This window comes from Ahaetulla prasina, chromosome 4 (genome assembly GCF_028640845.1).
Source record: "Ahaetulla prasina isolate Xishuangbanna chromosome 4, ASM2864084v1, whole genome shotgun sequence".
NCBI classification, from domain to species: Eukaryota; Metazoa; Chordata; class Lepidosauria; order Squamata; family Colubridae; genus Ahaetulla; species Ahaetulla prasina.
Genome location: NC_080542.1, coordinates 83660802 through 83686386, shown reverse-complemented (window position 1 = coordinate 83686386; position 25585 = coordinate 83660802). Strand labels below are relative to the sequence as shown.

General features: G+C 35.0%; 1 protein-coding gene across 1 annotated transcript in view; it reads right to left on the bottom strand.

The window, feature by feature from the left end:
- Nucleotides 1-25585, bottom strand: part of EXOSC7 (exosome component 7) — a 101342-nt gene that overhangs the window by 64973 nt on the left and 10784 nt on the right. The window contains exon 3 of the mRNA XM_058182081.1: nt 11735-11829. Coding sequence (XP_058038064.1) covers nt 11735-11829 — 95 coding nt within the window. The remainder of the gene's footprint in view (nt 1-11734; nt 11830-25585) is intronic.

The following is a 25585-nucleotide window of genomic DNA, read 5'->3' as shown; positions in this document are numbered from 1 at the left end:
TTCACATTTAATAATTCTTTATATGTAACAGCCCCTCCTGTTTTGAGAAGGTTGGGACGTATGAGCATTTCTACTACTGATATCCAATTAGGGACCTCTATATAGTTACTTCTTTTAGTTTTAAGCCATATATCTAAAAGCGCCCTTCTGATGAAACACCTTTGGAAGTACTGGTGGGCTTTATGTTTCTCTTCCCAGATGATAGCATGCCACCCTATTTGGAGATCATGTCTTTCTAATATTAACAGCCTTCTATTTCTGAGATGTAGCCAATCACTTACCCAGACCAATGCCGCTGCTTGCTGATACTTTTCCCAATCTGGTAGGCTGAATCCCCCCCCCCTTTTGCATCCCTCAATAGTTTTAATTTAATTCTTGTTTTTTTGCCCTGCTGTAATTTGCTATAATTCCATTCAAGTTTATAAAGAAATATTTTTTAAGCCGAATTGGTATGCATTGAAATAAATATAGTATTTTGGATAGCACGTTCATCTTAATCGCAGCAATCCTCCCCATAAAGGAGAGTTGCAATTTTCCCCATCTCTCTAGATCAATTTTAATTTGTTCAATCATAATTCTCTTCTTTGAGCGTCACACATCTTGATGTTAATTGAATCCCCAAATATCTGATTTTTTTGACTGTCTGAATATCAATTTTCCCCTCTAATTCTTTTTGCTCCTCTGTCATATTTTTGATTAACATTTTTGTTTTATCCTTATTTATCATTGAACTAGCTATCTCCCCATATTCCTCCAGTACTTCCATCAGCCGTACACCAGACTGCAATGGCTCCTTAATAATAAAAACAAGGTCATCTGCAAACGCTTGCACCTTGAAGGTTTCATTTCTGATCTCCAAGCCCCTAATTTGATTATCCTCATGAATTACTCTGTTCAGCGTTTCTAGAGATAAAATAAACAATAATGGTGATAGCGGACAACCCTATCTCTGCCTTTCTGAATTTGAAAGTTCATTGTTGTTTCCCCATTGATTGCGACTTCTACTTCTTGTTACGAATAAATTGCTCCACACATCTTTATAATTTCCTTCCCGAAATCCATATATTTTAACTGTTTTAGAATAAATTCCCATTTAACATTATCAAATGCCTTTTGCGCATCTGCAAATATTAGTACCATCTGTTTTTCACTGTGAGACTCATAATATTCTATAGTGTCTAATATAATTCTAACATTATTCCTAATGTATCATCTGGGCAAAAAAACATTTTGATCTGAGTGGATAAAATTTTCTAAAAAATGTTTAAGTCTTTCAGCCATGATCATCATAAAAATTTTGTAGTCTGAATTTAATAGGGATATCGGTCTGTTAATAAGTGTCAGGTCAGAATTTTCCTTTGGGATCAATGTGATTGTTGCTTCTTTCCAAGAAGTTGGAATTTTTGCCTCGCTTAAGACATCATTGTAAACATCTAACAGGACAGGACTCAGTTTTTTTTTTGTTTACATTTATACCCCGCCCTTCTCCGAAGACTCAGGGCGGCTTACAATGTATAAGGCAATAGTCTCATTCTATTTGTATATTTTTTTACAAAGTCAACTTATTGCCCCCCCAACAATCTGGGTCCTCATTTTACCTACCTTATAAAGGGTGGAAGGCTGAGTCAACCTTGGGCCGGGCTCGAACCTGCAGTAATTGCAGGCTCTGTGTTCTAATAACAGGCTTCTCTACTGCCTGAGCTATCCCGGCCCCTGGTGGTTTTTGTATATCTCTGATGGCAGCCCATCAGGACTTGGTGCTTCATTTATTTTTTGCTTTTTGATTGCCTCCATTAATTCTAATAATGTTACCTCTTTGTTTAATATCTCCTTGTATTCTATCGGGACTTTGGGCAATCCTATTTTCCGAAAATATTGCCAAATTTTATCTTCCCCAATCTTTTCTTTATCTTCATATAGTTTTTTAAAGAATTCATGCACTACAGTTTTCTTTTCTTCATTGTGATACATCAGTTTGCCCTCATCATTATATAATTTATTAATCCATCTAGTATCCCTCTGTTTCTGCAATCTATGTTAGCCACCGCCCTGGCTTGTTTGCGTTTTCAAAAAAAGTCTGTTTTATTTGCTGAGCTAGCCCCTCTTTTTCAATAATATTTAATTTATGTTTAATTTCCCCAATTCGCTGTTTGAAATCTTGTTTATTTGGCTCTTTTTGTATTCCCTTCTCCATTCTACTCAGTTCTCTTTCTAAACTTTCTTTCTTTCTTTCTTTCTTTTGTTTATTCTCCTTGGCCATATACTCTATCGCAACTCCTCTCATGAAAGCTTTTGCAGTATCCCAGAGATTTTGGTTATTTGTCTTCTTTTTTGTTGTCTTGGAAGAATAAACTCATTTGTTCATCCATTCTCTGTTTAAACTCATTTTGGTTTAGGATTACTTTTTTTGTCCTTTTTTGTCCTCTCCATTTAATTCCAATAGGGTTATGGTCTGCCCATGAGTTATTTCAATTTTAATTTCTTCAATTTCCAAATCCAGTTCTAATGATACCCATGCCATGTCAATCCTAGACCATATACTATGTCCAATCTTTTCTTGAAAGCTTCCATTGATGAAGCTTCCACAACTTCTGAAGTCAAGCTATTCCACTGGTTAATTGTTCTGTCAGAAATGTTCTCCTTATTCCAGGTTCAATCTCTCCTTGTTCAGTTTCCAACCATTATTCCTTGTTTGGCTTTCAGGTGCTTTGGAAAATAGCTTGATCCCCTCCTCTCTATGGCAGCCTATCAAATATTGGAACACTGCTATAATGTCTCCCCTGGTTACCAGACTAGCCATGTCCAGTTCCTGCAACTGTTCATCGTATGTTTTAGCCTCCAGTCCCCTAATCATCTTGATTGCTCTTCTCTGCATGCTTTCTAGAGTCTCAACATATTTTTACAGTGTAGGGACCAAAACTTGATGCAGTATTCTAGGTGTGGTCTTACTAAGGCTTTATAGAGTGGTATTAGTACCTCACATGATCTTGATTGTATCCCTGTTAATACAATTTAGGATTGCATTGGCTTTTTCAGCTGCCGCCACACACTGTTAACTCATATTTAATTGGTTGTCCACTAAGACCCCAAGATCCTTCTCACAGTTACTACTATTAAGCCTTGTTTCACCCAGTCTATATGTGTACTTTTGGTTTTTCTTACCAAAGTGTAAGACTTTACTTTTCTCTACATTGAATTTCATTTTGTTAGATAGGGCCCAGTGTTCAAGTCTATCTATCTATCAAATCTATCTGGATCTTGAGCCTATCATCTAGGGTGTTGACTATTTCTGCCAGTTTAGTATCATCCACAAATTTAGTAAGTTCCCCTTCTACTCCTTCATCTAAGTCATTTATGAAGATGTTGAAGAGTACTAAGCCTAAGACAGAACCTTGTGATACTCCACGCCTTACTTCCCACCATGTAAACGTCTCATTAAGGACTACTCGTTGAGTATGGTTTGTCAGCAAGTTATAAATCCATCTTACAGTGAAGCTATCTATCCTACTTTTTCTAGTTTACCAAGAAGTAGGTTGTGGTCTACTTTGTTGACTTTCTTGCTGAAATCTAAGTATATTATGTTCATAGTATTTTGCTGGGCTACTAATTTAGTCACTATGTTGAAGAATGAAATAAAATTGGTTTGGCATGATTAATTTTTAACAAATCCATGCTGACTTCTAGTTATTATTTTACTCGGTTCTACATGTTGGCAGATCTGTTTTTTAATTATCTTTTCCAGCATCTTCCTGGGTATTGATGTTAGGCTGATTGGTCTGTAGTTTCCTAGGTCTGTTTTTTCTCCTTTTTTGAAGATGGGAACTACATTAGCTCTTTTCCAGTCCTCTGGTAGTTTCCTGATAGTCCAGGATTTTTGAAAGATATGGTTCAGTGGATCTGAGATTACATCTGCCAGCTTTAGAACTCTGTCATGTAATCTGGCATGTAATCAACAGACTTCAGAGGATAATTAGAACTGCAGAAAAAATAATTGCTACCAACCTGCCTTCCATTGAGGACCTGTATGCTGCACGATTCAAGAAGAGGGCCATGAAAATATTTACAGATCCCTCACATCCTGGACATAAACTGTTTCAACTCCTACCCTCAAAACGACGCCATAGAGCACTGCACACCAGAACAACTAGACACAAGAACAGTTTTTTCCCAAAGGCCATCACTCTGCTAAACAAATAATTCCTTCAACACTGACAAACTATTTACTAAATCTGCACTACTATTAATCTTCTCATCGTTCCCATCACCAATCTCCTTCCACTTATGACTGTATGACTGTAACTTTGTTGCTGGCAATCCTTATGATTTATATTGATATATTGACCATCAATTGTGTTGTAAATGTTGTACCTTGATGAATGTATCTTTTCTTTTATGCACACTGAGAGCGTATGCACCAAGACAAATTCCTTGTGTGTCCAATCACATTTGGCCAATAAAAAATTCTATTCTATTCTAACATATATTTCTAATAATGATACACAATTATAAGTTGCAATATGTCATTATTCTGTTTTCTCTTATTGTTACTTTAGTTTTATTATATAAAAGAGTATACACTAACATTCCCCCTTATCTTATTTCTATCACTTATTCTAATTTTTAATCATATCACCTTTTACTAAAAAACATTTTCTTTCTATCCTACCTAACTTCTAATCATGTCACCTACTTTAAAAAAAGTGGGGGGGATAAAGAGAGAGAAAAGGGAAAGCAAATCAAAACAACAACAGAGAAGAAAAATCATCTATCCATCTTCCCTTGCCCGCTTCAATACTTTAATTGCTGTGCTTTTTTTTTTTAACTTGCCTCCAAATTCCTCTTCTGGATCTATCTCTGTTGGAATCTGCTTCTTGGCTGTTCAGTCTAGGTATTTCTCCCACCTCTACCCTCTTCCACTGCCTAGTTCCCAAAGTTTCTGCCCAGGCCCCTCCCTATCTCCGTTTCAAATGTCTCTTCAAACTCTTTTAATACATTTTCCCCCTGGTTTAATTCATCAATCACTGTTATTTCCATTTTTGTCTCCTCTTTGTCTTCTTCTTCCTTCGTTTCTTCTGCTGACTCCTCCCTTTCCTGGGAATCTTGTTTTTTATTCATCATCCCTCATATGGTATTTTCCATTTTTCCCCTAATCTCCTTATATCCTTTCTCCATGGTATTTTGGAAGAGTAACTCAACTTTTGTCCAACAAGCCAAGAACTATTTATTCAATCCTTAAATTGCCCTTCAGGGAGTGCACTAGTCCCAGTTCTTCATATCCCATAGATCAGGGGTCTCCAACCTTGGCAACTTGAAACCTGGCAGACTTCAACTCCCAGAATTCCTCAGCCATCAAAGCTGGCTGGGGAATTCTGGAGTTGAAGTCCGCCAGGCTTCAAGTAGCCAAGGTTGGAAAGCCCTGCCATAGATAAATAGTCAGTTCCATTTAGATAATCCCAAAAGTTGTCCAAAGTCTCTTTACATTCCCTTTACAAATTCAATCTTCTAGCATAACATTCAGGGGTCCCTTTAGTTAAGAAAATTGCCTTATTTTCATATTTCTCCAGTAGTCTCCAGTAGTCATAGTGTAGCTAAAAGTAATCCAATAGATATTTTAACAGTCCTTCATGTAGATATTCCCAGGATTGTAATTTTTCCTTTTGTCAGCAGGTGGCATTCTCAGCTTAAATTTCATTATCACTAACCAAGCATTCTTTTAGTTATAGAACAATTATAAAAGCAGAATAAGTTTTGTAAGTAAATGATTTCAACATTTTAAAATGCCTTCCCAGTACCACTGTCAGCTTTGGAAGCCATATTAGCACCATAAGCTTCCATGCTGCCAAGTCCTTGCACTTGGAAAAGAAGGAGGGGGAATTTAGGAGAGTGATTGTAGTTAGACATAATAACATTCTTCCCTTCGGTCAAGGCCATGGTGTTTATGCATCTGGAGGAGTGGTTGCAGGGATGGCTCAAGTTGGGACAGATGATGATTGGGCCATATGACAGACTGATGGGTGCAAGGGCTGGATTTGGGGTTTTGATTTATTGAGGAAAAACCTGGAACTCTCAGATTTGGGTTTTCCCAGATGTGCCAATATACCTACTCTAATAAATGGAACTTTGAGAAATGCTAGCCTCAGAGTTTTTAATTGGAGTGGGGTTTTCTGGATTGCTGACATTCACATCTTCCCAATTTGAGAGCCCAATTTTCTGTATATTTCAAAGCTTGTTATTTTTCTCTCCTAGGCCCCTCACTGATAGTTTCTCAGAATGCTCAGATGCTGCTTTAACAGATAATTCTGAACAAATAGTTCTAAATTGTTTCTTGGGGTTGAATTTAAAGCAAAAGGAAATCCTTTCCTCCAGTCTCAGTCACTGTTCATCTACTTCTCTCCAGCACCAGTCTTAGATGTTCATTGGTTGTCCCAGTTTTGTAGCAGCTATCTTTAGCTGCCTCTTCTTCTTGCTGTAGCTGAGAGGGAAAAGAAACCCTGGGTTAGACAGGAGAGCTGCAACTCTCAACCTCACAGGGTGCCCCTCTTTGCTTCAACCCAATATAGGGTGGTTTTGGCTCCTCTCGGAGCCCACAAACTTCCAGTTGATGTTGCAGCGCTTTCAGACAAAGTGAACGGGTCTCAACATTCACTATGCTGATTTCTTAGTCTGTCTTTTACAGTTATGTTTTTGGTAGATTGGACTGTTGTTTCTTTTTCCGTGAAAACTGATACAAAAAGTTAAGCATCTCTGCTTTCTCTCTCCGCCTGTTACCTTGCCATCTTCTCTCTTCAGTGGACCAACTGTTTCCTTGATTTTTTTTTCTTATTTAGATGTTGGAAGAAATGTTTTTTATTATCTTTGACTTTTGTTGCAAGTCTTTGTTCATTCTCAGCCTTTGCTTTCCAGACTGTCTGCAGATTCTGGCTATCTGCTGATTGCCTTAATTATGTGTCCTTCTTTCCATTTTTTGTACTTGTCCTTTTTGTCTTTCGATTTGTCAGAGAGATCTTTGTACAACCATGCTGGTTTCTTCTTGGATTTCTTGTTTTTCTTTTTCAACACAGCAATACTGTGTTGGAGTGGGCTTTTATGATGATATTTTTGAATACACTTAACTGAACTGAACACACTTAAAACTTTAGAAATGATAGATTTTAAGAGAAATCCTACATTATCACCATTTACAATACTAGACAATACAGTAGCAAAAGTTCAGACCTTCAAGTTTCTAGGTTCTATAATATCTCAAGACTTAAAATGGGCACCTAACATCAACTACGTCATCAAAAAGCACAACAAAGAATGTTCTTCCTGCACCAACTCAGAAAGTTCAGGCTGCCCAAGGAGCTGCTGATACAGTTCTACAGAGGAATTATTGAGTCTGTCAGCTGCACCTCTATAACTGTCTGGTTTAGTACTGCAACCAATCAAGACAAGCACAGACTTCAATGGATAATTAGAACTGCAGAAAAAACAATTGCTATCAATCTGCCTTCCATTGAGGACCTATATACTGCACGAGCCATAAAGAGGGCTGTGAAAGTATCTACAGACCCCTCGCATCCTTGACATAAACTGTTTCAACTTCTACCCTCAAAATGATGCTATAGGACATTGCACATCAGAACAACTAGTCACAAGGACAGTTTTCCTCCCATGCCATCACTCTGCTAAGCAACTAATTCTCACAACACTGTCAAACTATCTATAAAGGCAGTATTACCATAATTAGTCTCATCTTCCCTATTACCTATCTCCTTATCTTCTTATGACAATTTGTTGCTTTGTTGCTTGCATCTTACCATTTAATTGTTTACTTAGTATCCTAGTATGATTTATGTTGATTGCTTATTTAGTATCCATGACTAACACTGTTGTATCTATTGTTTTAAGATGAATATATTTTTACAATAACTATGATAATGTTCTATCACTATTGTATGTACACCGAGAGCTTATGCACTGGAGACAAATTACTTGTCAAATCACACTTGACCAATAAAAAATTCTAATTACTCAATTCAGTAACTTTGCAGTTTTCATAAAAGATTTCTTCAAGTTGAACTTAACTCTGGTAAATTGGTTTACCTTCTCCCAGGATGTTTAATTTATTCATTTATTAATTTAGTCTATAGACCCAGTATTTCTGGTTGTATTTCTTCTTCACACTAATCAGGACAGATCCTCCTTTGCTAAGGTGGAGAATAAAAATTCTAATAAGGAACCCATTTGTTCCTTTTTTTTCTTAAATTTAGGATTTTGGAATGACAATGAAAAAAATGGATAATTTGGCAATCTAATAAAATGGACACTCACTTTAATCAAGCTAAGGAAGTAATTCACAGAAGTTTCAGATGTTAAAATTTACTCAACTAAAACCACCGAGTCGTAAGACCCTTAATATAATATAGCATGCTCTAATCTGGGTGTTGGCAACCCGCAACTCTGGAGCCACTTTGGGCCCTCTGCTGTGGCTCCCTGTCCCTTCACTGGCTGGCCCTGCCCCTCTCCCTCCCAGTCACCCCTCGCCTGGCCTGAGAAGGTAAGGGCAATGGCGGGTGGGGTAGGGTGGAGAAGTGGCCGGGGCCGATTCTCCAGTTCTTCACTCTTACTGGAGCCTCTTCTGGCCCTTGTTGGTGCTGGATGTGCCTTGGTCGCTTGGGGAGATGTGCAACCTGCTCTCTGCCCTGAAACATTGGCTCGACTTAGCCATGACCGATGCCAGCCTCACTAATGAGGGCTGGTGGGGTGGGAAAGGGTTCAGGGAGGACAGGACAAAAGAAAGGGGGACAGGCCCACAGCGCCCAGCTGTGGCTTTAAGAAGCTCAGGGCTTCTCTGAACCTCACCCACCTACCACGGGGTCAGGAAAGTCAAGGCTAAGCCACGCCGGCGAGCTCTCCTTGGGGCTCTTCACTACTTTTCTTTCTTCTTTTTGAAAATCCAGGCTGGCTGAGAAACGAGTGCAAACTGCAGCGGAGGCTTCCCTTCGGGTGACCCTCTTCCTTCTCATCCTCTTGCCACACCCTGGCCAGCTGTGGTAGGGCTGGGAGTGTGCACATGAGCAGGGAGTGTGTACTCAAGCGAGCCAGCAGGCTCGACCAAGTGCAGCAAAGGTGCGTGTGGGGTGGGCGGCTGCTAGCTTGAGGGTCTCTCTGCTCATGTGCACACTCCTGGCCCCGCCATAGCCAGCCAGGTCAGGAGAGGAGGGTCACCCAAAGAGAAGCCTCCACTTCAGTTCGCGCTTGTTCCTCAGTCAGCCCAGATTTTCAAAATGAAGAAAGAAAAGGAGTAGCAAAGAGCCTCAACGAGAGCTTGCTGAGCTCCCTGAGAGAGTGAGAAGAGACACAGACACAGATCCACAGAGATATATAGAGAGGTACACAGAGAGGGGGAGAGAGATACAGAGGAGGGGGAGGGGGAGAGAGATGGGAAGATAGAGAGGGAGAGGAGGAGAGAGAGGGAGAGAGGGAGAGACATAGAGAGATACAGAGAGTGGGGAGACAGAGGGGAAGAGAGGGAGAGATACACAGAGAGAAAGGGGGGAGAGAGGGAGACGGGGGGAGACAGATACAGAGAGAGGGGGAGGGGGAAGAGAGGGAGGGGAGGGAGGGAGATAGAGAGGGAGAGGAGGAGACAGAGACAGCTACAGAGAGAGGGGGAGAGAGGGGGAAAGATAGAGAGGGAGGGGGAGAGAGACAGAGAGAGACAGGCAGACTGACAGACAGAAGGGTTTTGTGGTTCCTGGTTCTCTGCCCTAATGACCGGCTGGGTAGGCGTGGCTGGGGGGGGGTTTCATGTGACTCGGAGTGAGTGACGTCGAGTTGGCCACACCCACTCAGGTTTTGTGGCTCCCAGTGTTTTTTTTCCTGTGGGAAACAGGTCCAAATGGCTCTTTGACTGTTTAAGGTTGCAGGCTCTAGTCAAACTATTTAAAGTTTTGACAGTGACATTTTATCTACATTGAGCCACAAGCATAAGTAGCAGATTCCTGTGAATAAGTACATAGGAATCATCACCTCAGAAATGACAATGGTTTTCTGCTACTACTACTATAGATTATCATACTTCACTCAAATGACAAGTAATAGAACTAGATAACACTTCAGCACAAACTATTTTTGCCTAGGACTTTGTGTAGATTTTTAAAGGATGGGGAATAGAGAATTCTTATTCTTACAGAGAATTCTGTAATCTTTACGATAAAAATGTCAGAGAAGGAATTACAGCAATGTAGTTTTTGCAATCAATCCTACATGCAGGAATAGGACTTCTAGTTTACTTCCATTATTGAGGGAATTCATCTCTCTGCAGCCAAATAATAGTAAAAGCCCCTGAGGAGTTCAGAAGAATCAACAAGGTCCCTTTGTTCCTCTGGCAGATAATCTACTAAATTGACCATTAATATTTTAATACCAGACTCAGGCTTGATACTAGATTGAAATGATCTACTGATTTTTAGCATTATTTAATGAATTATATAGTTATCTAGTTTTGTTAAAGATTATGAATTGATACTTTATATGTGTATTCCATCCTGATTCATCCTTGAAAGATGTATATACAATTATGTGACCCATCCCTGGAAATTTCTGTTTTTCCTTCCTGCCTTCAGGAACAGTTTATTTCTTAAACCAAATCTTCTAGAAATAGAGGGAATCATCACAACATTTAATCTGTTCATATCATTAATACATTTTGGAGATGAACCAAGACGATCTGCATTTAACTATAACAATATTTTTTTTGAAAAATAAAAGATCAAATAAAACTGGCTATAAATTGAGATTAGTTGTCAACAAAATGATTGTATCACATTATCTTTACAAATATAAACTTCAAGTGTTTTAAAGTAGTGATTTCCTTATGTCATCTTTAATTAAAATGAATAACTTTTTTCTTTTTTCATATTGTTCTTGAGACATATATGATATATATGTTATGTACACAAAACTGATCTACGTTCAAAGAAACAGATTTGGAACAATCAATTTGCAAACAATTTCAATTATGAAGTGGTATAATATATAACTAATCTTAACTATTAACTCCCCCACCCTGATTATTGGAGATCTGTCTCACTCTTTATTATAATCTTTTAAGCTTTGAGGAAGAAGACAATCAGTTTCTCTAACCTTTTTATACACAGCTCAGTGTAAAATGATGACGTAGTGATACAATTACAGGGACCATATTGGTTGTGAGCAAAAAGAAGAAAAATAATAGAAAGAAAGAAAAGAAAAACGTATTATATTAGCTTGTTGAATGTATCTAATGATACATTTGAGTTCTTGAAGCAAATACATATTTATTTGCAAAATGAGTAACTTCAGTACAATTCAAATTAATTTGGATGCTTTCTGGGGCACTTTTGAATCCTTATTTTCTTTCTGTAAACTTTAAAAACAAGGCTTTCTATCACTAATTCGACTTTTTTTTGTATGTGTGTCTTCACTTGGTGCTGACAAGATTTGCCTTTGGTAGGATTTTGGAAGTAGTTTGCCATTGCTTTCTTGTAAGGACTGAGAGAGATTGACTAGCCCAAAATCATCCATCTGGGTTCAGGCCAAAGATGGGACTAGAACTCATGGTCTGTAGATACCAAGATGCTTAGCCACCATACGTTAACTGGCTTAACCATAATACATAACTTGCTCTCAAGATGACTTTTACCTGGTAAAATCATTTTAAATATTTGATAATCAAATACAAGCCTCCCCTGTGAATACTTAAACTAACCAATCAACAAAGAATTCCAAGCAGCCTTCATTTGGTTTCTCCAGCTTTGGTGTTCCCATTTCTGCCTTGACTCCAACCAGGATGTCTGTATGCCCCTGTTGTAACAGAAATAGATATGTTTTTCACGTTATTTGATCTTACAAACTTATATTTCTACATTAATCAGCATTATCCAGCAATTCTCCTTAAAACATGAACTCTGAAAATAAAAAAGACAATTTTAAACATTTTAAATTCCCTCAGATAACCAACCAATTCAAACACAGTATTAGACAGACATCAATCATGGTCAAGAATAGATATGATATTGGTGACACCAGAATTAACAGCAAATGTACAGGAGATAGAAATTGAAATGAATATATGGGTGGCTCATAACCCAATAAAAATAAAATGGAAAGGACAAAAGAAAAAATTGAGATGGATGCTGAATCAAGGTATACTAAAAGATAAAGAATTTATACAAATAATGGAAAAAGAAATGGATTTATTTTTTAAAGAGAACAGAAAAGAAGAGACTTCACTACAAAATGTATGGGATATAGCAAAAGCATATATTCGGGGACTAGATAAAACCTACACAGCAAAAACAGAACAAGAAAAAGATGCAAACATAAAAGAACATAAATGATTTGAAATAGAATTACATAAAGAACCACAAAAAAGAAATTTTAAAAAACAAATGGAACTAATAAAGCACAAACTTAACTTAATGGAAACAGAAGAACTAGCATAAAAATTAAAAGAACAAAACAAAATTACTTTGAAAATGGCAATAAACCAGGAAGATGGAGAAGAGGTATGGCCAATCTCATGGCAGTACGATGGGTTCTTTGAGACCTCTTGAAGACCAGTTGATATCACCATTGTCCAGAGGTCCCAAGTGACCTAAGTCATCCTGTAGGGACGACAAACAAGAGGAACACGAACTGACCAGCCCAGGGAGATTGCAAACTCCCTGGCTGAATCAGAAGAAGCTCCTCAAACCGGGCAGCGGGGAAAATGACCATAGAAGTCGCTAGGAAGCTGGGGTAGCTGCAATGGAAGAGGAAGAAAGGAGATAATGTGTGACATCGAGGTGAGAAAGACTTTGATTTTTTGAGAAAAAGAGTTTCCCTTCAAACCAACCTGTAAAAAAATAGGGTGGAAAAGACTGAGAGCGAGGAGTGAGAGTGGGTGTGTATTCGCTCTCACATCTGGTAATCTGGTGGCGAGGAGAGCAAATGAAAAAGCTCTCTTTTTTCTTTTTCTCTATTGAGAAAAGAGAAGTTGGGAACTTAAAAAAAAAGAAATAAGAATTTGCATTAGCTAATTGATGAAGATTGAATCCCACTCTATTTTAAATCTGATGGAATGGTGGTAATTAACAAAAGGAAACTGAACATTTTTAACTAAAGCCTGTGAAAATATGGAAAGTGCTGTGCTTACTGAATAAGAAAGACTGCAGTGCCATCTAGTGGCAGAGGAAAAGGACTTTGATTCTGAAGAAATTTTAATAAGGCTGACCTTGACATTTTGGTTGGATGATAAGAAAACAGATGTGCAAGGGAGTAGATTGGACTTTGAATTTTATTTTTGGATTTTAGTTTTTTATTATCTTTTATTTTTGCGGATAGCTTTTTATTTACTATTTGTGAATACTTTGAAGTATTTTGTTTTGAGCTTTGATGGTGGATAAGTAAAAAGCACTTTACTCTGTTTTATTTTTTGTTTTTCTTTAGAATTTTTGTTTAATACGTTCTCTTGCCATTGGATTGAAAAAAGATGGACTGGCAAGAATTTGGATTAAGACAAGAAGAGTCAGAAGAAAGTTTTTTTTTTCTTTTTTTTCCTTTTTGCATGTTAGGATTTCCATTTTCTTATTTTTTGTGTTAATTATTTTTCTTCCTTTTCTTTTTGGCTATATGGATTTTTGATTTTTTGGGGAGGTGGTTGATTGAGATTTTTCATTTTTTTAATATATATTTCATCTTTACTATTTTTGATTTTTACTAATCCAACCATCAGAGAGAATTAGATATTTGGATTATAAATAAACCATACATGGATTATAAAGTTTTTTCTAAAGAATGAAGAAATTTACAGCACATCTACATTCAACAGCAAGCCCTTCATCAACAGAAGCACAGAAAACTTCAGAGACAATGGAATTAAAAAATTTGATGCAATCGCTTCATAATGATTTGAAACAGGACTTGAAAGAAATGAAAGAAATGATTGGGAAAAATGTAGAAAGAATCCAAAAAGTAGAAGAAAAAGCTGAAATTACAGAAAAGAAAGGCGAGGAATTAGAAGAAAAACTCATATTGATAAATTTCAAGAAAAAACAATTATTTCCTTGGAGATGGACTGCTCTGATTTTTATCTAAGATTTCAAAATATAGAGGAAGAAAAAGGAGAAAATTTACCCGAGGTGATTGCTGAGATACTAACAGAAGTGCAGGAACAACCTAAGGAAAAGATACTAAACAAGATCAATGAAGCTTTCAGAGTATATACAAGATATGCAATGAGAAATAAACTACCAAGAGAAGTACATGTAACATTTACAAAGAAAGCATTGAAAATGGAGATATTACAAGCAGCATTGACATATAAAGATATAGAAATTGTGGTACTGAGACAAATACCTAGAAGACTCATAGATTTGAGGAGAGAATATCATTGCTTAATAAAAATTTTAATATCAAAATACCTGAGGGGATCTTGGTGACATGGCAAGAACAAAGACACAGATTCGATTCGATTGAAAAAGCGAAGCTATTTTATGAACGATTCTGTGGACCACTTGAAGAAGATGCGGGAGCAACAGGAGAAACAAAACAATTTTTTGAAGATGAAGTGAAAGAGAAAGAAGAAAGCGCAAAGGAACAGGAAGAAAGAGCATTAAGAGAAGGACCAAGAGCAAAGAATCCAATGGAACAAAGAGAGACAAGGGCAATGAAATTAAAAACTAGTAATAAGTAAGACATGGAAGAAGAAATAAAAGCAATATCAATAAATGTAAATGGATTGAATCCATTAAATAAATTAAGTAACTTGAAGATGGACATTACAGGTTTACAAAAAGTACATATTAGAAAGCAACATATAAAATTATTAAAATATCCAAATTTAGGACTCTTATTTACTTATTTACTTCATTTACTTATTTACTTCATTGATACAACAAAGTAAAAGAGGAGTAGCTCTGTATATTAAAGAAAAATTAGAACGTAAATTACATTTTGAGGATGAAGAGGGCAGGATCCTGATGGTAGAAATAAAAATGAACTTTAAACAAATACTTTTGATAGCAGTATATTCACCAAATGAAAAACTAGAAGAATTTTATGGTAAATTACATAGAAAAATCCTAGAACTGGACTATGAACATATATGTATGATATGCAATTTCAGTGGTGTAATTGATATAGAATTGGACTACAAAACAAGAAAGACAAATAAAAAGCCTAGAAAAACATTACTGAAATCCTTTTTTACAATGATAGAATTGAGTATGCAAGATATTTGGAGACAAAAACACCTGAAAGAAAAACAATATATATTCTATTCAAATAGACATTTGTCATGGTCAAGGATAGATATGATATGGATGTCAACAAACCTTATAGATAACATACAAGAAGTAAATATTGGATCAAACATATGGGCAGACCACAACCCAATAACAATAATATGGAAAGGTCAAAAGAAAAGGAGAGGATGGGCTTTGAATGCAACAGTATTAAACGAAAAGGAATTTCAACAGTTTATGGAAAAAGAATTAGAGTTTTTCTTCAAAACATATAAAAAAGAGGACACATCACTTCAGAATGTATGGGACACAATGAGAGCACAACAGAAGAAATTGGAAGAGGAATACAAGAATTTAAAGAAAGAATTTCAAAACGACAGTCAATAAAATTAAGAAGCGAATGGAATTGAAGAAACATGAAATAAATGTAAATGAACAAGAATATTTAGCAAACAAATTAAGACTATCTAAACAGATTTTTTTTGAAAATGCAAACAAACCAGGAAGATGGTTAGCATATAAACTGAAAAAGGAGAAAGAGAAGAAATTGATATATAGTTTTTAGATGAAAAGAGAACCCTTCACTACCAAAATGAAATCAAAAAGAAAATAATTCAGAATTACTGTGGAAAATTATCCAATCAAGAGAAGGTGACAGAAGAAAACATAAAACAATATTTAGAGAAAGCTGAACAACCCAAAGTGCCTGAAATAATGAAGGTTATGTTAAATGAAAAGATAATGATGATGGAATTAACAGAGGCGATTAAGAGACAAAAATAATAATAAAACACCAGGACCAGATGAATTACCAGCAGAACTTTATAAACACTTACAAGATATTTTAGGTTTGCCAATGTTGGAAATTTACAATGAAGTACCGTTAGAAGCCAAAACACCAAACACGTGAATGGAAGCAAATATAACTCTAATACCGAAAGAAGAATCAGACAGAACACAGATAAAAAATTACAGGCCAATATCACTATTAAATGCAGATTACAAAATATACGCTTCAATAATTATGTGAGATTAAAAATTTTTTTGAATGAATGTTTACATCCAGACCAGAATGGATTTCTACCTAAAAGGCAAATTAAAAATAATATGAGAATCATCCTGAAGATATTGGAGTATTATGAAGTACATGCCAAAAAAACAAATGGCATTGATTTTTTTAGATGCACAGAAAGTGTTTGATAATGTAAATTGGCAATTTATGTTACTACAATTAAAATATATGGATTTTGGTGAGAAATTTATCAACATGATTAAGACAATATATTCTAAACAAACTGCAAAAGTAATGGTCAATGGGGATATGACAGAGAACTTTAACATAAGGAAAGGCACGAGACAAGAATGTCCCTTGTCCTCTTTACTATTTACATTAACTTTGGAAGTATTAAACAGAAACATCAGACAAGATCCAGAAACAAAAGGAATGGAAATTAAAACAGAAAAATACAAACTATAGGCATTTGCAGATGACCTGGTATTTATCTTAGAAGAACCATAAGTAACTGGACCCAAGTTAATAACAATAATAGCAGAATATGGTGAAGTTGAGGATTTAAAATGAATAAAAAGAAAATTAAAATACAAGTAAAAAATGTTACGGAGAAACAAACAAAAAAAAAAAGAGCTGGTGGAAAAGATACCCTGTTTTCCCCAAAATAAGACATCCCCTGATAATAAGGACAATCAGGCTTTTAAGTGCATGGCAATAACATCAGGGTTTCAAAAAATATAAGACAGGGTCTTATTTTTGGGGAAACATCGTAGATATTCAGAGAGGTAAGAAAGTTAAATACTTAGGAATTCAGTTAACAGCGAAATATGCAACTATTAAAGAAGATAACTATACGACATTGTTACAAATCAAATTAGGCTTGGAGAAATGGAAAAGCCTGCAGTTATTGATAATAGGAAGAATAGCTACAATAAAAATGAGTATCTTGCTGAGACTGTTATTCTTATTCCAAACAATTCCAATAAAATTAGAAAAAAAATTCATCGAAAAACTAAATAAAATGATATTAAAATATATTTGGCAAGGGGAAAAAGCAAGAATAAGATTGAAACCGCTACAAGATACCAAACATAAAGGGGGCTTTGGTTTGCCAAATTGGAAGTTATATTACCAGGCCTCTGCACTTGCCTGGGTGAAAGAATGGGTAAAATCTGAGACATAAAAGATTATTAAATTTGGAGGGACGTGATCTCCAATTGGGGTGGCATGCTTTTCTATGGTATGGGAAAAATAACATAGATGGATACTTTTTTTTTAATTAAAAAAGTTTTTACAAAAAAAAAGTTTTCCTCCCCTTTCCCCCCGCCCCCTCCCTTCAAACCCCCCTTCCCCCCGACTTCCCGGAACAAACACAAGGTATAGTTAAAAATAAAACAAGCATATGCTAAAAAAATTTCCTCCTAAATCAAATATACTCCTGCATTTCTCATCAAATCCTAACCTCCCCCAATGTAATCAGAAATAATACATCCTAATCATTCAAAGGCAGTCTGATATCTCTTCATCTGATATCTGTTTTGAATATAGTTAATCCATTTTTTCCATTCATTTAAGTATCTTTCTTGCGTATTGTCTTTCAAAAAGGCTGAGATTTTTGCCATCTCAGCCAAATTGGCAACTTTCAATATCCATTCTTCTATTGTAGGTAATTCTTTTTTCTTTCAGTACTGTCCTATCAGTAATCTTGCCGCTGTTATTAGATTTAAAATCAATTTAGTCTCAATTACTGTACAGTCCGTGATAATTCCCAGTAAAAAAAATTGCGGCAGGAATTTTATCTTCTTCTTCAAAACATTTTGTAAAATCCACCAAATTCTTATCCAAAAAGCCTTAATATTCTTGCAAGTCTACCAAATCATCATCACAGTTACATCTCCAACATTTTGCTTGCATATCTGGATACATACACAGCAATTTCTTAGGATCTAAATGCCATCTATAAAACATTTTATAAAATTTCCTCCTAAATCAAATATACTCCTGCATTTCTCATCAAATCCTAACCTCCCCCAATGTAATCAGAAATAATACATCCTAATCATTCAAAGGCAGTCTGATATCTCTTCATCTGATATCTGTTTTGAATATAGTTAATCCATTTTTTCCATTCATTTAAGTATCTTTCTTGCGTATTGTCTTTCAAAAAGGCTGAGATTTTTGCCATCTCAGCCAAATTGGCAACTTTCAATATCCATTCTTCTATTGTAGGTAATTCTTTTTTCTTTCAGTACTGTCCTATCAGTAATCTTGCCGCTGTTATTAGATTTAAAATCAATTTAGTCTCAATTACTGTACAGTCCGTGATAATTCCCAGTAAAAAAAATTGCGGCAGGAATTTTATCTTCTTCTTCAAAACATTTTGTAAAATCCACCAAATTCTTATCCAAAAAGCCTTAATATTCTTGCAAGTCTACCAAATCATCATCACAGTTACATCTCCAACATTTTGCTTGCATATCTGGATACATACACAGCAATTTCTTAGGATCTAAATGCCATCTATAAAACATTTTATAAAAATTTTCCCTTAAATTCTGTGCTTGTGTAAATTTAACATTTCTAACACAATTTCCCCCCCAAATTTCCAGTAATATTGGCTCCTGAAAATTTTGTGCTCACTTCATCATACAGTCCTTCACCAAATCCCTTTCAGAATCTATTTCAAGTAACACATTATACAATCTCTTTATATGCTCCTGAGACTGATTTCTAATTTGCTTTACCAAATTTTCCTCATTCTGCACTATACCAATTTTCTGTTCTTCCTTCCATCTGGCACGTAGTTGCCCATATTGAAACCAAGTATAATTATCCCTTCTTCTTTTAATACATGCAGAGATTTTAATTGCAAATTACCTCTTTCCATATACAAAAGATCTTTATATGTAATCATTTCCTGATTCTGTTCTATATTTATATTCTCTATTGTATGCCTGGGACTCGCCCACATAGGAACCTTATAATTTAGTTTATAAGAGTATTTTTTCCAAACACGCAAGACAGCAATTCTTAACACATGATTTTTAAAAGCCTTATCCACTTTTTTGTCATAAATTAAATATGCATGCCATCCATGTAGCAAATCATAACCTTCTATATTCAGGATTCTTTCCTCCATTAGATTAAACCAATCACTTATTGCAGAGAGAGCAGCTGCTTCATAGTATAATTTAAAATTGGGCATTTTTAAACCTCCCCTTTTCCCTGGAATCTTGAATTATTTTCATTTTAACCCTCGCTTTTTTACCTTCCCATATAAATTTATTAATTCCAGTCTGTCATTCCTCCAGATTTTTATCTTTCTTAATTATTGGTATCATCTGAAAGAGGAATAAATATCTAGGTAAAACATTCATTTTGATAGCAGCTATTCTCCCCAGCAACGATAACTGCAATATTTTCCAAACAATCAACTCCTTCTGAACTTTTTGCCATAACATTTCATAACTATTCTTGTACAATTTCACATTTGATGGTGTAATATAAACCCCTAAATATTTAACCTTTTTTACAATTTCAAATCCTGTTATTTCCTCTAATTTTTCTTTCTGTTGTCTTGTCATATTTTTTATTATCACTTTTGTTTTATTCTGATTTACCTTAAACCCTGAAACCTTTCCATATAAATTTATTAATTCCAGTCTGTCATTCCTCCAGATTTTTATCTTTCTTAATTATTGGTATCATCTGAAAGAGGAATAAATATCTAGGTAAAACATTCATTTTGATAGCAGCTATTCTCCCCAGCAACGATAACTGCAATATTTTCCAAACAATCAACTCCTTCTGAACTTTTTGCCATAACATTTCATAACTATTCTTGTACAATTTCACATTTGATGGTGTAATATAAACCCCTAAATATTTAACCTTTTTTACAATTTCAAATCCTGTTATTTCCTCTAATTTTTCTTTCTGTTGTCTTGTCATATTTTTTATTATCACTTTTGTTTTATTCTGATTTACCTTAAACCCTGAAACCTTTCCATATCGATCAATTATTTCCAACAGAGATAAACTTGAGTTTATGGGATTTGTTAGAGTAATCACCAGTCGGTCTCCTTTGAGTCTCGTATTTTATCCAATAATGGCTCCAGAGTTAAAATAAACAATAATGGTGATAAAGAACATCCCTGTCTTGTTCCTTTCGCAATCTTAAAAGCTTTTGTTAAATTAATTATTATCTGGGCTGTTTGCTCTCCATAAATCGCTCTAATTATTCTTATAAAACCATCTCCAAATTGCATTTTATCTATTAATTTAGATAAAAAATCCCAATGCAATTGATCAAAAGCTTTCTCTGCATCCAAAAAAATAAATGCTGCTGGAATAAAATTTTTCTTTTCTAAATATTCCAATAAATTTACAATCTGCCTAATATTATTCCTCATCTGTCTCCCTTTTATAAATCCAGATTGATCAGTATGAATTCTTCGTTGTAAAACTAACATTAATCTAGTTGCTATTATTTTAACAAAAATCTTATAATCATTATTTAAAAGTGAAATTGGCCTATAATTCCCAGGTTTAGAACAATCCTGTTCCTCTTTTGGTATCAATGAAATAAAAGAAGTTCTCCATGAAGGGGGAATTCCCCCTCCTAATTGTATCTGATTAAATAATTCCTTAAGTGGACCTAACATTTCATCCTGGAAATTCCTATAATAACTTGTTGTTAAGTCCATCTGTACCAGGAGTTTTCCCCATTTTTAATTGTCTAATTACCAAAATAATTTTTTCAGAAGTTATAGGCCGATTTAATTCTTCCCTTTGTGCTAAAGTTAAGCTTTTAACCTTATAATCTTTCAAATAATTATCAATATCCATATTCAATATATTATTTTTAGCATATAAATTTGTATAGTATTCTAAGAAAGCTTTTTTAATTTTATCCTGTTGATATCTCTCTTTACCTTTATATTCTATTTTTTCTATAGTGCGTTGTTTTTGTTTTTTCCTTAAAATGTATGCTAACCACCTACCAGGTCTATTTGCATTACAAAAAGTATTATGTTTGGCATATTGTATATTTGTTGCCACCTGGTCAGCCATTATCATATTAAATTGACTCTGTAATAACTTTATTGCATCTTTAAGTTTTTGATCATGTGGATTATGTATTAATAATTGTTGTTTCTTATAAATTTCCTCTTCTAGATACCTACGCTGTCTTTGTTGCTTATTTCTCTGTCTATTGTTAATATATATTAATACACCTCTCATAAAAGCTTTACTGGCATCCCAAACCATTTCTATCGATGTTTCCTTATTCAAATTATAATCAAAAAATTCTTTCATCTGCTTTTTACATTGATTTACATTATCCTGATATCTAAACAAATTTTCATTTAATCTCCATGTTCTTCTGCCTTCTTTTTCATACTGCAATTCCATCCAAACAGGACTATGATCAGATAAACATCTTGAAAATATCTTGATTTTGTTTACCCTAGAAAGCAAATCATTAGAGGTTAATATAAAATCAATACGTGAAAAAGATTGATGCCTATCAGAAAAAAAATATAGTCTCTTTCCTCCAAGTTCCGCAATCTCCATACATCTCTCAACTCAAAATCTTCTATCATCTCAAAAAAGGATTTAGGGAGCTTTGCATTGCAGGTATTTTTTAAGAAGAAATTCTCTTGTCCTTTCGTGTATCAATTACTCCATTCCAATCTCCTAATATAATATACGATCTATAATCCCATAGAATCAACTTATCATACAACATTCTGTAGTATTTTTCTTGTTGCTGATTAGGTGCATATATACCCAGCAGAAGAATCTTTTTTGTTTCTAATGTAAGTTCAATAGCAATATATCTTCCATGAATATCTACCTCTATTAACTTAGCTGGTATATCCTTTCTTAAATATACCACTATGCCATTTTTCTTATCCAAAGCTGAAGCAACACAGTGTTTACCTAATTTTGAGTTTATCAAATATTTTTGATCTGATAATTTAATATGTGTCTCTTGTAAACAAATCACATCATTTTTAAATTGTTTCAAATAATGAAATATTTTTCTTCTTTTCTGAGCTGAATTCAAACCATTGACATTCCAAGTCAGAATTTTATTTGCCATTACTGAAGCTTTTGAGCAATCAGCTGAAGATCATCTCCCCGTATCTTCGGCCTTGCTCCTCCCACCGCTTCTGTAGCAGAATCCTGAACTTTACTTTGAATTTGTTGCTCCTTTTCTTTACGATCAAGGGCTCCCCTCATCACTCTTTGTTCTTGTGGTTGTTCCTCAGATGATAACATCACTGGGGTTACCTCCACTTCCACACTCATTTGACTCTCTTGAATTCTTTTTTCTATTACTTCTATTTCAACTTTCAACACAGTAGAAAGAAAATCTTTGGCCTTAAGCACTGTATCAATACGATATCTCCTTCCTTGACTTCCGTGACTGTCAAATCAACTGGAACTTCCCATCTAAATTGAATCTGGTATTTTTTAAGTTCTTGTGTAAAAAATATAAAATCTTTCCTGTCCCTTAGCATCTTGGGAGGAATCTCTTTCAAAACCTTCAATTCCTGATCTCCTATTTTCAAATTTTTCTGATATGCAACTTGCAAAATCTGGTTTCTCATTGTTCTTTTCACAAAGTAAACCACAATGTCTCTAGGGAGTTTCTTCTGCCTAGCAATCCAGGAATTAACTCCGTATATTTTATCAATTTGATAAGCAACCTCTTGTGGATCAAATTCAATAAATTCAGCCAAAGCTTCTGATAATTTTTTTTAAAATCTTCACCTTTTTCCTCTTGTAAACCTCTAATTCTCAGTGCTCCTTCCATCATCCTATACTGCATCACCACCACTTGATCTTCATTTTTTTTTATTCAAAAAGTTTTACAGAAAATTTTTCCCCCTTTCCCCCCCTCCCCCTCCCTTCACAACCCCCCTCCCCCCCGACTTCCCGGAACGAGCACAAGGTATAGTTAAAAATAAAACAAACATATGCTAAAAAATTTTCGTCCCAACTTAATTATACCCCTACAATCATCAATTCCTAACTTCCCCCAAAAACAATCAAAAATAATACATCATAATCATTCAAAAACAGTCTGATAACTCTTAGTCTGATATCTAATTTGAATATAGTCAATCCATTTTTCCCATTCCTTTAAGTATCTTTCTTGCGTATTGTCTTTCAAAAAGGCTGATATCTTCGCCATCTCAGCCAAATTGGCAACTTTCAATATCCATTCTTCTATTGTAGGTACTTCTTTTTTCTTCCAGTATTGTCCTATTAGTAATCTTGCTGCTGTTATTAGATTTAAAATCAATTTAGTCTCAATTACTGTACAGTCCGTAATAATTCCCAACAAAAAAAATTGCGGCAGGAACTTTATCTTCTTTTTCAAAACATTTTGTAAAATCCACCAAATTTTTATCCAAAAGGCCTTTATATCCTTACAAGTCCACCAAATATGAAAATATGTAGCGTCATCATAATTACATCTCCAACATTTTACTTGCATATCTGGATACATACACGATAATTTCTTAGGATCTAAATGCCATCTATTAAAACATTTTATAAAAATTTTCCCTCAGATTCTGTGCCTGCGTGAATACTTGATCTTCATTTTTGTCCAATTTTATTTGCATTCCTCCCATTTTATTTTCTAATTGCTGGTTTGACTGGGCAATTTCTTGCACCTCCTCTTTCAACCCCTCCAGTCTTTTTGCCAAATCTTGAAAAGCCATCGAAATATCTTCTCTTATTTTTTTATTATTCTCTTTCATTTCTTCTCTTATCTTCTCATTATTTTCCATCAACTCCTTAAACCTCTCTTCAAACATTTTCCCTTGCTCTTTAAGCATATCTTCCAAAGCTACTTCAGATCCCCTTCTGCCAGCAGTCTTAGGTGGTTTTTTAGCCATTTCAGTTTTTAAAAGTCACAAAATTTAAGTTTAAAACTTTTCTTTTCCCCTTTATATAGGAGAGCTCGATCCATTGCAATCCACAAATAACGTTTCTTAATTACACAGCCAGCTTCCACTTCCACTTCACTTCACTTTCACTTCCTCTCAGACGCCATTTTAAACAGTCAATTAAGGCAAAAAAAAATTTTTCCCACTTTTTAAAGGGTAGAAGTCAGGAAGTCAAAAATACTTGCAATCCAATAATTATTCACTCGTGTTTATTCCGTCTGCATGTAGAAATCCACAGAAAAAATCGATTGGGCAGAGATGGACACTTTCTTTTTTTCCTGCATCTGCAGGAGTGCACTGAAGCTCGGAGCTCGGCAGGATTTCAGTGGGACTCAACCCTCCGGGGCTCTGCTTAACAAAGCCAAGCCTCTGGGAAGATCTACCACTCTCCCGCTGCTCTATCCTCTCCCTTTCTCCCAGGGAGAGAAGTTGAAGCCGGCGAACAGCTGATTTTCGCTGTTTCACCGGCTTTTACGAGATTTCACCGTGAAGCGCCTTGATTAGGCGCCCAGTGAGGAAAGTGGCGCCACCGGAAGTCTCCATACATGGATACTTTCAAAGACATTTTGTTAGAAATGCATTGTTGTTAATATGGGGAAAAAACAAAGAAAGACATTATATGAAAATACCAATCTGGCTCTCCATGATGGAGGCACTGATACATCCAAATGAGATTAATATGAAAAAAATTGTAAAATGTAAGGACATCTTGAATGACAAAGGGAACTTAAATCTAAACAAGAACTGACCAATCAGGGGATTGATTTAGCATGGTGGTCACATGTGCGAATACAATCAAGATATGAGAAAGATGCAAGAATGTATGGTTTTTATAAAGAACCAATGGAACTAGATAAGATATTACTAGGAGCAGATGAAAAATTAATTTTAAAAATGTATAACTATATATTGAGTATTAAAATGGAAGAACAAGTGAAAGAAACAATGATAACATGGGCTAAAAATTTTGGTTATTCAACAGAATTAGATAAATGGCAGAAACTGGGGGACAGAAATTGTAAACTAACAATGTCAATGGCATATGTTATTGTATTTTAAACTTTTGGCCAATTGAATAAGTTTTTTAAGGGGTTGTTCTTAATATTATATGCACTGTTCTCTTTGTATTTTATTCTGGCTGTGCACCGCCCTGAGTCCTTCGGGAGAAGGGCGGTATACAAATTAAAATATTATTATTATTATTATTATTATTATTATTATTATTATTATTATTATTATTATTATTATTATTATTATTATTATTATTATTATTATTATTATAATATAAGGAAAATCTATACAAAATGTTTTATAGGTGGCATTTACCACTAGGGAGACTAGCAAAGATGTTT